Source organism: Sebastes fasciatus, chromosome 23, assembly GCF_043250625.1.
Source record: "Sebastes fasciatus isolate fSebFas1 chromosome 23, fSebFas1.pri, whole genome shotgun sequence".
Classification (NCBI taxonomy): Eukaryota; Metazoa; Chordata; class Actinopteri; order Perciformes; family Sebastidae; genus Sebastes; species Sebastes fasciatus.
In genome coordinates this window covers 4,159,756-4,177,130 of record NC_133817.1, presented here as the reverse complement: position 1 = coordinate 4,177,130, position 17,375 = coordinate 4,159,756, and the positions used below count along the sequence as shown (strand labels likewise).

General features: G+C 43.6%; 1 protein-coding gene across 16 annotated transcripts in view; it reads right to left on the bottom strand.

Annotated features, from left to right (window-relative positions):
• Window positions 1–17,375, bottom strand: part of nav3 (neuron navigator 3) — a 470,935-nt gene that overhangs the window by 9,747 nt on the left and 443,813 nt on the right. For 12 of the 16 annotated variants that reach the window (XM_074626295.1, XM_074626296.1, XM_074626298.1 and 9 more), the window contains 9 exons: window positions 13,300–13,383; window positions 12,122–12,233; window positions 11,339–11,463; window positions 8,295–8,318; window positions 7,686–7,852; window positions 5,659–5,812; window positions 2,931–3,117; window positions 797–894; window positions 599–694 (listed from right to left, as the gene is read on the bottom strand). In XM_074626295.1, the coding sequence (XP_074482396.1) occupies window positions 599–694; window positions 797–894; window positions 2,931–3,117; window positions 5,659–5,812; window positions 7,686–7,852; window positions 8,295–8,318; window positions 11,339–11,463; window positions 12,122–12,233; window positions 13,300–13,383 (1,047 nt within the window). The remainder of the gene's footprint in view (window positions 1–598; window positions 695–796; window positions 895–2,930; window positions 3,118–5,658; window positions 5,813–7,685; window positions 7,853–8,294; window positions 8,319–11,338; window positions 11,464–12,121; window positions 12,234–13,299; window positions 13,384–17,375) is intronic. The other 4 variants (XM_074626292.1, XM_074626294.1, XM_074626289.1 and 1 more) reach the window with 1 other exon arrangement.

Sequence of the window (17,375 nt, the reverse complement as noted above, 5' to 3'; positions counted from 1 at the left end):
CATTTGTAATGAGAGCACATGCATTACTCTATTTTTTTTTCCAATTAGTTTCATCTCAAAATTGTATTTTAAATTAAATGAATGTGCAGTAATTCCAGTTAAACACATTTTTACAACAGGAACCTCATTGGAATGAAACCATCATTAAAGAGGACCTATTATGTTTATTTTCAGGTTCATACTTGTATTTGGAGTTTTTACTAGAAACATGTTTACATGCTGTAAAAAACACTTGAGTTGAGTTTGGTCAACTAAACCAAACTCTTAAGACTCCGATCTAACTAGGTTTGTTTGAGGGCATGCCAAACTAGCCGCGAAGCAAAATGTGTTACTTGGTGACATCATCACGTTACGGAAGAAAAGGACTTCAATCGAGGCGTTTCAGGAAGTTCAGGAGCAGCGTTTCAGTGGAGGAGAGTAACTCCCTTTGGCGTGGACTTTGGGCTTTGTAACTTTGCAGACCTTTTACATGCACATAAAACTATATAACAACCTAAAGGAAGGGGAAAAAAGCATGATAGGTCCTCTTTAATGTTATTATGTGTGTGCTATTCCTGCTCATATGACAAGTGTCAATGTGCCTAAATGCTGTGTTTACCTTGAAGAGGCGTCGGATGACCCCATCCAGGACGTCCCACTTGGTTTTCCCACTCACACCTATAGACCCGATCAGGTACGCGTGGCTTTGTTTACCCTGAAGAGTGGTCAAACGGATCAAAACAACAAGAGTCAGAATTTTTTTTCAGTGGTTTTTAGCAAGAAGAAATAGAAATGATGTCACTCTTCATCCACTAACCTTGGTGGTATACTGCCCACTGCTGATGGTAACCACTATTCGCACACTCCGGCCCTCTTTGCGTAGGTTGCCCTCGTAGCCGTCATCTAGCAGAATATCTGAAAACACACAACTTTCTGTCAGAGCCGTGATTCATTAGAAAACAAACTTTCACTCTGCCCCGCTGGCAAATTAGAGCTGGAAACGGACAAACAGACTCCAAAGTAAAAGATAGCTAATGGGTTTTCTTTCATGTGATAATTACTTTTGCATTTAATCAATGTTTTCATTCAGAGAGTTTTTTCTAGCGAGTGCACAGAATGATAATGTAAGAACGACTGTGTCAGGAAATTAAATAGAGTACAATCTAGGGGGAGGGACACAAAGAATTCAATCATTCAAAATGAGGTTTATTTGAGGTTTTTGTTGAGTTGAACATGTCGTCGGTAAGAGTCTGTTTTGGCTTTCCATGCATGCACATGGAAGGGCAAGGAGGTGTGCTCTGCTTGCCTTATACTTTCACGTAGGCGCGTGGATCCACGTCGGCACGCGGATGTGCAGGGCGGTCCCAGATCAGAGCCATACCGCCAAATATATACATATATATATTACTGCAAATGGAAATAAAGTTTTTCTTTGACTAAAGTGGTCCTCTCTCTTCATTCCCATTTTCCCAGACTCCATTTTCGGAGAGGGAAGGAGGTACTTTGTATTCGGCTGGCTTCCCTTAGCTGAGGGCTCTGTGTTGGGGCGATAACGGCCCGTTGGCCCACTCGTCTTCCCACGCGTCACTGCTCTCGGCTCATCCCTCCATCAATTAATGAGGGCCCGAGTCCTCGGAGAGCGCCCGCGCCTTCTATGTTAATTACAGGACAAGTGAGAGGGACAGAACTCTTTCACTTCTCCAACGGAGCTGGCCTGGAGAGATTTTGTGTGTGTGTAACGGGCTCCTGCTGCGTTGCCAGCCCTCGCAGCAGAGAGAGCAGCTATTTCATCATTTCATGCGGCTACTCCGGATCATTTCTCTCCGCAAACACAATTCTCTCAAATTTATCGAGGCAAGTGTGGAGAGAGCTAATCCAACTTGATGCCACGGAGAAAAGAAAAAAAATCTGCCCTGAGAGCTGCTGCAGACCGTTAAAGTGTGTCCTACAGCTTAACTAGACAAAAGAACATGGCGCTGACAACGCCAAAACTTGGAGGTTTCATTCTGATTAGCTGAATACACCTGCCAACAGTTTAGAAATAAAAAAAAAGAACTTGTCCTTCTAAAGACTAACAAACATTTCTGTTTTCTGTTGAATACTCAGTCCTGATTGGCAGTGAAAGCATTATTTTTAGGGCTGTCAGAGTTTACGTGATAATAACGCCACTAATTTCTTTAACGCAATCAATCTGTCGGAGGTTGTAGCAGGCTCAGTTTTAAAGCTAGAGAGAAGATACTGGTATCATATGAAACTGGAAAGTCTAAGGAATCCATCGGTACCCAACTACGTCAAACTAGCTTGTCGCAAAGGAGGTTAAATAACGCTCCAACTTTACGCTAAATTTTAGCGTCATTGCCATTTTCAAAGGGGTCCCTTGACCTCTGACCTCCAGATATGTGAATGTAAATGGGTTCTATGGGTACCCACGAGTCTCCCCTTTACAGACTTACTACCACTTTATGATAATCACATGCAAGTTTGGGGCAAGTCATAGTCAAGTCAGCACACTGACACACTGACAGCTGTTGTTGCCTGTTGGGCTGCAGTTTGCCATGTTATGATTTGAGCATATTGTTTTATGCTAAATGCAGTACCTGTGAATGTTTCTGGACAATATTTGTCATTGTTTTGTGTTGTTAATTAATTTACAATAATAAATATATACATACATCACTACTCCCATGTTGATAAGAGTATTAAATACGTGACAAATCTCTCTTTTAAGGTACATTTTGAACAGATAAAAAATGTGCGATTAATCAAGATTAACTATGGACAATCATGCAATTAAATATTTTAATCAATTGACAGCCCTAATTATTATTTTGTCCATTTCACTCACTTCCACCACTCTCACGCTCTCAACTCTCAAGAAACACCTGCAGGCTGCTGACGCTGATTTAGACACAAACACTTCAACGGAACGCCAGAGCTGACGCTGAACTGACCTGACATGATGGTGTCCGTGATGTTGAGGTTGTTGAGCGACAGCCCCAGGGACTGACGCGAGGAGGACGAGGACGTGCTGGAGGTCTCGGAGGGCGGCCGGGCCGTCTTGAGTGGCGTGGCCGTCGGCGTGGCGTTGCCGCTGGACTTGAGGCGATCGTTCTCTGCTTTCAGCGTCTCGATCTCGTTCTGTTCATTGAGAAAAGAATGAAAACTGCATTCAAAGACTCTGAATAATAGTTGTTCTGCATTCAGGCCGGCCACCGTTGTTATTCTGAATCAGTATTATTGGAATCATGGGCTGTAAGCAGCGTTCTGATCTTCAAGGCTCTCTTTGTACTGAAGGTTACGTCTCAGATAAGGAGCCTTACATGATCCCCAGATCTGAGAGGAGACTATAGGCTTCTACAGAGAGAGGCAAATCCACATCCACAAAGACCCACTTAACAGTGGAGACATCCATGGTGCTATTCTTTGAACGTGCGCTTCCTTTTAAGAATATGAAATGAAGATTATTCTGTGAACCGATGGGGTGGTGTCTCATTGCGATACATCAATGGGAATGATATAAATAAAGTCAAATGTGTGCATCTGCAGGGGAGAAAACTTCACGTTGTATCTTTTTATTTCATGGGGCAATTAAACTATTTTATTCCATGTCTCCGAAGCGTGTTCACCTTGACAGCTTCTTTAAATGACATTTATTAAATGCCAGTTTTGGACAGCATGCTGGCTCAGTGGGATAGCTGGAACGGTATCCTGTATGTTCTGCTAGTTTTAGATTTTCTTGTGTTTCTCTTCCAAAAATGTTCAGACTTTCAATCTTAAAGTGGCAGTAGGCAGAATATATTTGGCATCATTGGGCAAGAATATCATCATAATCTTTCAGCATATTGTAATTCAAGTGTTCTGAGAGAGACTTCTGCACCTCCTCATGGCTGTTTTCAGGCTTTAGAAAAATCTAGCCCGTGACGGGAGACTTTGACCAATCACAGGTCATTTCAGAGAGAGAGAGAGCGTTCCTATTGGCTGTTCATTCAACAGGAGGCAGCTGTCAACCACTCGCGATCAAACGGTCAAACTAGGCAGCGATGAGAAATAGGCATTACAGTAACAGAATATTAATTCATATTTGATCAGCGCTGCCTAGTTTGACCATTTGATCGGAGTTCTTGAGTGACTGACAGCTGCTCAGAGACGGCAAGGCTCCCGCTCGGCTCTGATTGGTTGTTCAACTCCGGTCTGTGAAATCTTGCAGATGCCGTCAGGAGCACCTGAAGGACACGGAGGCACATGATTATTTTCAGATTACCTGTCTCATACCTGTCTTTTTTAATCATATTTGCTCCTATTCTACGTACTCCAGCGTTAAAGGAATAGTTCTGTGGAGAATAAAGCAATATCAAGAACTACAATTTAAAACCTAAACTGAACGAGTGCATAGATCTAGTAAGAGACACGTGTTAGTGTGTGTGTTTGTTTGTTGCCGTCAGCCCTCCTGCTGCCTCTCTAGAGCCCTGTCAGCCATCCGCTACCCCACTGAAGGCAGTATTAACTTCCTAACTGCTAGTAGCTGTCATGCTCCGGTGCCTTTAGAGAGAAACACACCACTTTAGCCCAAATAAATTGGACAGACGGAGTGAAGTTTTACCTTCGCAGAAAAAAGTAAACTGTACAACCAAAGGTATTTTTCTCTCCATGAGATGCCTCTATCTGGGCCTCTTGGTTCAGGGAGGCGACAAAGATCACAGCGGGTCACATTTAGATTTGCACATGTATAACTAAATAATAACACACATACTGGATCATTTCAAAAGCCTGTATATAAAACTATTTAAAAAGATATTTTTTGCTACTAAATAGCTGTTTAAACTCGGTATTTGGGCACAGTTGTAGATAAAGATCAGGCTAATATTATGAGCATTACACAATTTGTAGAATTAGATTCCAGTTGTGGCTGCGTAGAATTGTTTCGGACTCGTGTGATCTAAACGTTTCCAATAACTCCAGAGTGCTGTTAAGTCCAAAAGTTGAAATTTATTGAAAAAAAGATAGATGTAATAATTTCCAAAATTCGTTTTTATCTAAGAAAATATTCAGTTTCAAGCCATACAACATTTTCAGAGCATTGTAAAGTCCAAAGAGTCGAAATTTATTGAAAAAAAATATTTGTAATCATTTACAATATTCACATGTTTTTATTGAACGAGAAATTCGACTTTAATCCATATTTGTTGGCATTTAGCCTTTCAAAAACAACATTTTCACTGCGGTCAAAAAAATCGATTTGCTCTCCAGCTTGCCGCACACAAAGGGAGGCACACACCTGTATTAATGGAGCAGTCTCTAGCAGAAATTTAACAGCAACATCAATCAAATTGATTAATTATTATTCAATATTATTATTATTTATCAGCTTTTTCTTAGATATAAGTAGTTGGGGCTCAAGGAAAATAGGTTGGGAACCACTGTTTTAAAGAAAACTGGTGGTTTGTTACGGCCTAAGAATTTGTCAAAAGACAGGTATAAACATGACTGATGTTACGGCAGAATCTTTCATGTTTGGCAAACAGAACTAAAGCCAATTTGACATTTTAAATTTGAGATCTTCATCACCGTGATCTCCTGATAAAAAGGGCAATTCTGCGCTCTGTTCTCAAACATAAATAGATGCCCACAGGGCAGCCAGCGCAAGCTTGACCTGCGTTTTAGCTGAGGCAGTAATCTCACCTGCATGCGGTTCATGGCCTCTCGGATCTGGTCCAGGTGGTGGGCGGAGCTGAGCGCCTCCAGGCGGATGTCCGTCAACTTGAGCTCCTTCTCCCTCAGCTCGTTCTTCAGAAGGAGGATGGTCTCTGCCTCGGCTTCGGTGCATTCGCAGAGCCTGCAACCGGGATTACACAGAGGGAGGAGGAAGTGGGTCGGGGGGGGGAGGTCACCTCGAGGGTTATACCAAACACACACACAATCTAGAGAGAGAAAATACACACTTAAAGGGAATAAGAGAGCTGGAGTTCAGAGGGAAGCTGGAGTCAGTGGTGGAAACCGCACAACATGGAGGTGAATGGGGAACTGGGACATTTGGGACAGCGAATCCACCCCCATTTACAATACTCCCCATCGAGGTCTGAGTTAAATGTTTATCTGCCATTTTTGCACTGAATGAAAGAATAACCTTTTAGATCTGATATCATTTCAATATACTTTACACAAAAAACATTATGTGCATGGTAAATTGCAGTGTTGAAATTACACCGTAACTTCTGGGAGAGCCCTATTTTTCGGGGTTGAGAGTACTGTACACACTACTGTACTGTACTTTGCTATTGTCATATATCGTGGTTTGCATAAAAACACAATTCAAATTATTATGATTATTTAAAGGCAGGGTTGACGATGTTCTCCAGGATACACTATTTGTTCTACTGGTTGAAATGGTCTTTAAACCCCGACAGCGATCCATTACTGATGAGCTCTGAAAAAGGACCGGAAAAGAGCCGTCATCTGTAGCTGCTGTAATCCTGTAAAAACGTCTACCAATCACTGCCTCGCGGTCCGCTTGGAAAGAACCAATCAGATGCCTCCCTGCCTCCCTGCCTCCCTGCTCGTACTCTATCCATGGCGTGCACCAGCCTGAACTCAAAGCGCGTCAGCGCCGCACGTTTACTTGAGAATGGAAGAGAAAACTCAGCCCTGCAGTAGCACTGCCGCGGTTACTTGTCATGAGGTAGCGTTGTTGAGTTGAGGTCCTCTCTCCGCTCTGTGTCTGTGAAGTAGTTACAATGCAGCGGTGCTCGTGCATGTGTGTGGGGGGCGTTGGTCTGGTCCTAAACAAACTGAAACATGATACAGCGTGCATAAGCGTCGTAAAGCATCAATACAGAGGATTCGATAGTCACGGGGGTATGCGATGCTAAGGCGGCGGATGGCCTGATGATTTCACCCGCCACTGCCAACAATTTACCCGCATTTTGACGGGCGGCGGGTGCTAATTTCAGACGCTGCTCCCCATACAGGATATACAGATGGTGCTGTGGTAGTAATCCCGTCATCATGATTCAGTTATTTTCACAATAAACAGCCAGAGATCCGACACAATAACTAGAGTTCGATGCAAAGTCAAAAATCAACAAGAATCCGTCACACTCATCTCAAATCATCTCACCAGCTGCCACACTGCACAGCACATGTGCACACTCGCAGCACTTCCATGCTTGTTGGCAAAATGTCGCCACATGTTGTCCCTTCTGTAGTGACATAGAGCCGATTCGTTCTGGTGTGTGAACTCATTCACCCTTTATTCAGCCTACTGCTACTTCTCGTGACGCTTCAGAGGTTCAGTTTGCAAACCAGAGAGAGATCATCACCTCCGACATGCCGAGATGTGAGAGAAAGTCACACCAACAAACACCACTGCACACACACACACACACACTCCCTGGGAGCATGCCTATTACCGAGATCTGTGCTTGTAGACCACGTGACCGTTTTGCCTTTTCTTTGGCGTCCAAATGGGGGAGGACTTGCTATCCCAAATGTAATTGCTACAGCAGGTTAAAGAAAAGGATGAACAGAGAGGTCGGAGAAGAAAGGCGAGACATTTGTGAAATCAAAACAAAAATAATAATAACAGTGAAAAGAATTTAGTCGATTTATATGCAGTGATATATGCAAGTGTGTACGAGGGGAGAGAATTACCTGTGTGTATATATACAGTATATATATGTATGAGAGTGGATGCATGTGTAAAAACTCACTCTGTGGTGGAGGGCGAAGAATGCAGCGTGGCGATGCTGCCTTGCCTGTTGTCGTGCTGCAGCTTGGGCGAGGACGGCAGCGAGTCGGTCATCTCCTCCATCTCGTCGTGGGACGACTGGGATTTGGTTTTCTTCTTGCTGAACGCCTGCTTGAAGGAGCTGCGCAACTGCAAGACAAACGACAAACAAAGATACAGAAGCGAAGACGGTCAATATCGCCGCACGCCGCCGACCTCTAAAATCACATCAAGAGATGAGTTCTCTGGTGACATCACATCCTGCCAGATCAGGAAGTCACTGTGTTGTTTCCAAGCAATGGTCACTGGTCTGGTTTAGAGGTAAAGAGGGAGGCAAAAAGCGAGGTCGTAAGTAGAGATGGAAATGAGAGAAAGGGGAGGAAAGGGGGATCAGGCTTTGTAATGACCCTAAAGATTATGGCTGAACAGGCAATCAAAATGAAAAGGGGAGGAGGAAAAGGGAAGGGTTGCCGTATCCATGCCAACGTTTCCAGAAAAGGGAAAGAAGAGGTTGCTCTGAGGGGGGAAAAGGACGGGGAGGATGGGGAACAACCACAGCACACATACAAAAGACACTCATGGAGCCACTGACCTGAGCCGGGATGGAATCAGCCACCTGAAGACGCAGAACACACCCAACGTTAAGCCACGCAGACACACACACCTGCTTGCTGTCAATGTGTCTGATTTACTGAGCACTGATGATGATGAAGATGATTCTATGATGATTACGTTCAGAGCATCCTAATAATCTTTTAATCGTTTTTTTATATGGTTTATTTAGTGCATTTTGTTTACAGTATATTATGTGGCACCAAACAGGCATATATGGTTATGAGCATGTAGTACACAATGTTGCATGAAATCAACAAGTCCCTGATCAACAGAACACACAAACCAGCAGATCAGGTCATTAAATAGGCATTATCAGTGGTTATAAGCTAGGGATGCTAATTTTGAAACATTTTCTTAACCGATAACCGACCCTCGTTAACCGATTATTAACCGTTAACCGACAAGATTTGTGCCTCGCATGCAGCGGTGTACCAGCTGCAGGAGCACAACAGATATTGGTTGACGGGAGTCTCCAGTTCACCGTCCGGGAGCGTTAACTTAGCAGCTACGATGCTGCCACTTTCCCAGTAAAAGTCTCCACCGCACATTTAGTTTAGTTTAGCAGATTGTCAGCTGTGTGTCTGCCCGGCGGAACGACACTTTGTCTGCCCGGCATAACTTTAGCGAGTCTCCAACAAACAGTGTGTGTATTTGTGCTACGTTAGCAGCTCTAGCATTGCCGGAGGCTTCTTGCTCACCGCCGAACACGTAGTCTGCGTAGCTCAAGCGAGTTTCCAACAGACCATGTGTGTGTTGGCGGTGAGTGTGAGGTTGTTGTAAGTGTAGCAGTGTGTGTACAGTTTATGTGGGTCAGTAGGGGCCTGCTACACCCACTAGTAGGTTTTATCATTTAATCACATGGTAGATCACCATGAAAGAAGGAATAAAAGAAGACGACAGCGATCTCTAGGGACCGTGGTAATTATGACAGGAGCAGAAGCGTAAGTCAGTCAGACTGTCAGTGTTGCAGATTTGGGCGACTTTCTCTCTAGATTTAGTAACTTTAGGAGCTAGTGCTGCTAGCTACTTTCATTGGAAAAGAGTTGGAAACTCTGGACCGGGTTATTCGGTCGGATCATTTTTCAAATTTTAGCGTACTCTTGCTGGTTTCTGAGCATCACCGACCCTACCTTTAAGGCTACTTTAGCAGGGCAGATGTTTGTGAGCACAAAGTCGCCGCCTCACTGAAGGGCACTCTACCTCCATTCATTATGCCGCCCTTCTTGTTAGCATGATCTGCTGCTTTCCTGCTCGCTCTTCACTCACTTCACCTCAGTTCACCTCTATCCGTGTCTCCTACCATGCGTGCACCGAGGCGGGATTTATTCAAATGAATAATTAATTGCTGCTTAAATAAGGGATTGATTTGTATTCATGAGCCTGACTTGAATTATTTTTGGGAGGGTGTTCTCATTTAACATAGCAGGCCAGGGTGTCACTCTCAGTGGGCTGCATTTCAGTTCAAGGGCAGGCGTTTTGCATTGCAGCAGAGAGTGAATATGGTGCTGTGCTGGTGCTGGCTCTTTGGCTGAGACGGAACTTCTAATATGTCATCTGTGTGACTCAGGGGGGGCTGCAAGCAAATAACAGCTCTCCAGCCAGGGACACTGAGCTGCTATTGTACAGTGGAGCAAAGAACAGAGAAACCAGAGAGGGGGACAGAGGGAAAGGAGAAAGCTTAATGCTTGTGTATGCGCATTTTTAGATAATATAGCTTTTTTTGCATTGATTTGTGGGACATAATCACGCTATATTGCAACCCCAAAGCAGGTGCAAGCACATCTTGGACACTTTAGCAAACTGTGAAGTTTGGTTTTTGTGCAAGATTTTGAGTCTTTCTAGACGTTGAAACTTAACCGAGCCCAGTTGAGTAACTGAGGGATTAAGAGCCCTTCTCAAAAGCACTGTGGGAAGTGTCTCTTCTGCCCAGACTTTCCTACTCAACTCACAGATTCAACCGGCACTTCTCTGACCTCTCTGGGCAACCTATCGCCCTGGTTTCAAGCTGAGCTTCAGTATCCATAACGATAGTGGCCACTTTGCCTCTTTCGCCACCTAATTTGCATGCCGCTGTATATGAAATTCAAAATGCGTCTCCGACAATAATTGCAGGGCGGTTGACTCCTCTGCTCGACCCCTCTCACCGCTGGATGGTACCTGACACCATCTCCAGCACTGTAACCTAGCAACGGGGACATGATGGCAGACTGGGAATGCCGACAAAGCAAGAGGTGAATGACTTATGTTCCGCCTCGAACCTGGAAAGTGTCCAAACACAAAAACCCTTTTGGATGGCGAAGGTAAGTGGTGACTTGATCACAAGCAGTGACTGAACATATTATTCACAAGCTGACTCACTTACACAGCTGCACTTTAACACCAGCTTCACAAAGGGATTAATGGAAATACAATCCATAGCAATAAATCAATGTAAATCCTTTTTAGTATATCTTATATATCTCATAAAATATGTATTGCCTTTTAGGGAAGAAATGATCGTACTACTTTTGATGTGGAGTTTTGAGTCGCGACCAAACTCCGTCATCCTGAGCTCTTGGATAGATCGAGCTATATTCATAATATTAAACGTATTCTACCTTTTCATTTTTCGAAGCTCTTTCAGTGGGTGCAACAGTAGCACGCTTTATAAGCTTTATTTCCTGCCTTCATTTATGTAAAGAAGACATTTAATCTTTTAATGCAAGCATATAGAGTATATTTGAACTAGATTAACGGCCACTGAATAATTCATACAGTATGTGTGTTTGAGTCTTTCAACACCAAATCCACCTCCTTAACAATGACTAGAGAACTAAATGTAAAAATATACATCTTCTAATGTCTGCTGCAACAGATCGGATAGGTTTGAGATGAAGATGCATGTGTTGCAAAGTAGCAGAGTGAGATTGTTGGGGAGTTGCAAACTTATATTTGATATTTTCATTTTGTGCAGAAGAGCAGTTGAGCAAGGTCATGTCTGAGGATTACCACACAATGATTTCTTTAGTTTCTTCCACCTACCCAGCTCTTCTTCTTCTTCTTCTTGTCTTCGGCGTCCTTGCCCAGGCTGCCCATGCTGGAGTGACTGGCTGCGCTGTTGATGCTGGACATGCTTTCTGACGAGTGCTGCCGTCTGATCCGCAGGTCTGGAAATGACAGACAAAATCTTCCTTAGTGCGCTGAAAAGACTGGAAAGGCTGCAGTTTGCCATGTTATGATTTGAGCATATTGTTTTATGCTAAATGCAGTACCTGTGAGGGTTTCTGGACAATATCTGTCATTGTTTTGTGTTGTTAATTGATTTCCAATAATAAATATATACATACATTTGCATAAAGAAGCATATTTGTCCACTCCCATGTTGATAAGAGTATTAAATACTTGACAAATCTCCCTTTAAGGCACATTTTGAACAGATAAAAAATGTGCGATTTAACACGATTAACTATGGACAATCATGCGATTAATAGCGATTCAATATTTTAAACGATTGACAGTCCTAGTTTTTATATTAATACTATAACTTTAATGTTCAGCTATGTTGGCTTGAACCTTGGCTTGAATAAGCAGCTACGAGGAGGTTGGATACTTGAAAAGGTTATTTCAATAAATTGATTACACATCTGACTCAGGTTGTTTCTGTGACTAATCACGGCTTTCCAAAACGGACCTATACAGCACAAACACTTCATTTATTAGAGGTTCGATTCCCCCCCGGGGCCAATCAGGCTAAACATGCATCCACTCATGAAACCCTCAAAATATCACGATTTAATGCTCCAACATCCTGGTTTCCTTCATTACCTTTGTGGAGGTGGTCAGGGCCGTTGAGCGCCACCTGAATGGCGGTCTGCGCGTCAGTGTTCTGGGTTTTCAGCCCCTCTATTGTCTCCCTCAACTCGACCAACTCAGACTCCTGGAGAGAGAGAGAGAGAGAGAGAGAGAGAGAGAGAGAGAGAGAGAGAGAGAGAGAAAGCTGTTAAAACAAAGGATGACGCACCAAAAAAAAACTGCTTTTCGCTTGGCCGAATGTGCGGAGCTTAGTCACTGGACATAAACTCCTAAATTTGGCGTTGTCGTCAGGATATTTTGAAGAAGATAAGAGTCTCTCAGTGGATTTGCCCCAACCCTGGCACCACCTGCTGCTGCTTGGAATAAAAAAAAGCTCTACACTGTTGAACCAACACGATCAGATAGAAGGAGTCTCATATTCTGGCATGCCTGAAACCCTACTGAGGGCTGCAGATAGGGTTTCCGCTTTAATTAAAAGTTGGGACGGCCTTGTTTAACAAAGACATCCCACCAGATCCCAGTTTGCTTTAATTTATAGAGGATTAAAAAGCTGGCAGGGCTCATCAGCACTCTGTGTGTGTGTGTGAACAGAGGGACGTATTCATAATTTATGGTAGGGATATATCTTTGAGCATATTGCTGCTGCTGCGAGATCAGTGTTTCAGAGCAATTCGAGCTCTTCTGAAACGTCCTGTCGGTCAAAATGTCGACTCGTATGAAAGCGGAGAAAAAATAGAACCAGGAGCAGATAAATGCTGGAGGATTTCTGGTGACTACACTGGTTTCAAATGGGTTTTTGGGCCTTAGGTTCATGCAATATGCTGAAATCTTGCATGCCTGTGCAAAAACTGGGCACCTTTACCTCCCTGTAGATTTGCACTTTAAGTCAAACACCTTTGGTTAAGGTTAGGAGGGAAGTTAGAGAAAGATTCAGGCAAACTGCAATAAGAAAAACCTTTGGTGAAAAAAGAAAATGTCACTAGAAACCTTTCACATGGGTCAGGAACTGAACCTTTAAGATGAAAAATATCCTTTAATGCGCAACCGCAGACCTCTAAATCCGTACGTTCCGCTGCGCTACTTCAATGTCAAACCGATGCCTGTTTCTAATCGTTCCTCCTCCCTGTAATCCCGTCGAGTTATGGAGTTCACATGCAGCATATTTCAAACTCAGGACTGAGCTCTTGTACCTTTTGTTCAGCGGTCATGGTGAGGCTCTGCAGGCGGCAGGTCATGTTGCTCAGGCTCTTCTCGAAGGCCGCCACCAGGTGAGCCTGCAGACACACAGAGACACAAATACATTATTCAGCTGCTATACCTGTAGGGAAACATGCGTTTTAGTTACTGTAAGATTTATTTTTCCATTAGGCAAATGATACAAACTATATTTAAAGGTGCAGTTTGTAGGATCTGGCGCCATCTAGTGGTGAGGCTGCAGACTGTAACCAACTGAAATTTCTCCTGTGTGCCAAGCATACTACAGAGGCCGACACGGAAATGTGAAAATGTAAATGACCTATCTAGAGTGTTTGGTTGTCCGTTCTGGGCTAGAAACATGGCGACCGGCTCCGTGAAGATGACCCGCTCCCTATGTAGATATAAACGGTCTCCATAGATCCCTTGACTGTATCTAGCAAGCCACATGTCGCTACTGTAGTACCCAAAATAAACAGATTATTCTATGATTTAATTGCAATAAACAGATCAAAAGGATGCCGAAATAACTACATAATGATGCCGATTTGTAAAAAGTCTGAATTCATGCTTCGTCAGGTCTGTCCGCAAGACGACAAGCAAACAACTTTTAAAATGCTTGTTTTCTGAATGGAGTTTGGATCAATCAGCTCTGAAGCTGCTCCATCAACACTCAACATAAAGTCATCTAGGCATAAATACGGCAACAACGTTGTTGTTTATACACAGAGTTTGGTCCGGTGTCTGTACGAATATGATGTACTACTACATTTTTTTACTCTATTTGTGATTCAACAACATCAGAACGTCAGAGACGACAGGAGGAGAATCTCAACGTTGATAGGCTTTCATGACACAGCGTCACACAAATTTCTCACTCCAGTTGAAATACTTCAATTCCTGCGAATAGGCGAGCCTGTTCGCGTCGCGTCATTCGCGTCGCCCCGTCGCAAATTTGCGTCTATTCGCTTCTTTGCATTGACTTTGTATGTAATCGCACCGCACGAATAGTTTGCTTCACTCTTGGTGTGAACACGCCATAAGGTAACGAAAACACAATGACTCTTATTTTCTTATTAATATTATATTCCATTTCTGCCGATAGATCCCTCTAAATGTTACACACTGTTCCTTTAAAATGGCAGAACATTTAAATGTAGAATACGTCTCATTACGTTATATTCTCTTAAGACTAGACCACACTGTCGACCATCATACCAAATGTGAAGTTCCTAAGTTCAATAGTTTCCGAATTCTGCTCTGGAAACGAAAGTGTGACATACGAATGGACGTAAAGACGGACGTAAGGACGGACGTAAGGACAGACACGACTACGTTGTCGTGGCGGTATAAAAATGACAACTACAAAACTCAAAACTGACCCAAATATGAATTTGGAGTCCTAGCCAGAGTAAAATAAGCTCAGTCAAAATGTACACTGCAATAAACACAAGTTATCATCAATATTCAAATCAAGTCCTCCTTTGAAGAAAAAGCCTGTACAGAGAATTCAAATGTTGGTCTGCTGGTTGGGGATGATAGCTTTCAAGTGAGTTTCCGATTGAGCCAAAGACGAATGAGGAGCAGACGAGATGTGGGACGTCTGAAGGCTCTTACTGCGCCCTCCTGAAGAGGTTCCCTGTATCCTATAAAGAACTGCTGCTGAGATAACTAGCTTTAGAAAAAACAAAACAAAAACATGAAGCCCTTCACTTCTGAGTGACTCAGATTTCAAAGGCAAGTTCACACAAAGCATGTTCAGAACGGCTTATTTGAACGGGGAGTTTGTTAGGAGAGTTTTATATAACGTCACAGTTGCATCTTATCGCTGTGAATTATGGATTTGAGCACGCTCCAAAGACTTCCTGGACTAATACCAGCATGAAAACAGTCTGGATATCACACAGGGGACGCAGATCAGTGACCTCCCTGACCTCATCTGTCACCTGGAGATGCAGAGGCGACGCGCTGAAGGATGGCGAACGTCACGCCATCTGCTCTGCTGAACCTCGTGTGTGTGATGTCTGCATGTGTATCTGGATTTACTTGTGCATGTGCTTTTTTGAATGTATGTTTATGTCTGAATGTCGCCTTATGTTCGCGGCTGTGTGTCCTCGTGCAAATCTGTAAAAATCGGTGTATATATATATTTATATGTGCCAGCTCATCCTCCCATCCTGAGACACCTGTCAGGCCTGCTGTGTCACAGAGAGGTGGGCAGCGAGCCCAGACAATCTCTGCTTAACACAAACACACACATTATTATACATTCAAGGACTTTCATTTACTGAATTTAACAGCATTTAGTTCCCAAATGTGCAATCTAGCTCTGTCAAAATGGGAAAATTTATAATCTTACTATTCTTATGAGGACTTAAAGCGGCAGCAGGCAGAATGTTTTTGGCAAAAAATTCCATAATAACCTTTCAGCATATTGTAGTTCAAGTGTTCTGAGAGACTTCTGCACCTCCTCATAGCTCTGTTTTCAGGCTTTAAAAAATCTAGCCCGTGACAGGAGACTTTGGCCAATCACAGGTCATTTCAGAGAGAGAGAGCGTTCCTATGCTGCTTTAAGATCCTCATAAACCCAGAAACAAACACGCGGTAGCACCCTGAGCTGCCTCTTCCACTCTGCGTCCCTGGCTGAATCTACAAAGGTCTCGACCTTTTAGAAATGCCAACTGTTCCAACTCATCTCTCCAAACTCCACATCTCTTTCCAACTCCACCTGTGAGCTCCGTCCGACACCCCCCTCCCCCCTCCTCTCTGCCCACCTGTCCTCCCCAAAGGAGGCGCCGATCACCCTGCCACGTGTCCCGTGGTGGCTGAACCATCTGTCCTGCTCCTCCCGGGACACGGCCCCAGACGTGGACGCGCTTGCACCCCGAACCCCCGTTTTTCTGACCCCGAGGTCCGGGGTAGAGGTTGACGGTGGGCCAAACAAGTGAGTTGGACGAGGAGAAGTCATCGGTGTTAGTGCTGCCAGACGCCACTGATAAAGACGCGGACGACATCTCTCGGTTGGGGGGTTGTGTGTCGGTTGGAAGACGGACGACGCGCAGTCACGACTAGAGTGGTCTAAGCCAGCACCTGCTGCTGGGCTACCTTCTTTAAACACTACAGCATGAAGGGGAGGCAACCAATGGGAGGTAGGGGAGTGGATGAGAGAGAAAATGAGGAAGGAGTCCAGGCTGAGCAGAAAGGGAGAGGTGATAGGGTGACACAGTGAGTAGAAAGAGGAAAAAGACTGAGAGGCGAGGAGGGGCGTCTGTGTGAACTCTTAAACCCGATTTAATATCAGTCTAGGCAGGAGAACGTATCCCCTTCACAGGCTGAGAGGTGGTACATACAGCATCTTATTCTTCTTAATCCCTTTGACAGGATGTTGGTTTTTACTAATTCTGCTCCGTCTGGATCAAATGCGACCAAAAACAAATACGCAGTTAATTAAAACGACGTCCACGGGGGTGTTCTTAATCCGAGTCAGAGACACCCCCCCGTAATATTTTATTTAAGATCCAAATTCAATTTCCTGCACAAAAACAAACCCAGAAAATGATCATTATTATTATAATTATGTATGCAGCGGCAGCAAATGAGAGGAGATCAACATCAGATGACCTCAATCACTGAAAGATCTCCACCGTGGCTCTCTGATGGAAAGACAGGAGATGAAATGAATACGCATTCAGCCATTACAAGTTAACATTAGGGGCTGCATGATTCTGAAAACAAAAATCTAATTTGTGATTATTTTGACTGATATTGCCATGGCGATATGATTTGGGATATGAGAGGGAATAATATTTTTTTATTATACATTTTTGATGTGTAGACCAGGACATGCATCATCACAATATTTAATTTAAAATGGTATTTTGACACATATTTCACTTTTAACGAATATTGGGATTTGAACATTGCAGTAGGCCATATTTGCGATTTCAACAATCGTGTGCAGCCCTGGTTAACGACGACACCTGAGGCCGTTACGCAAATCTTTTCCCAACAAAATGCTCTCTCTCAACAACCGTATAATATATATATTGACATTATCAACTCTGGTTATTTT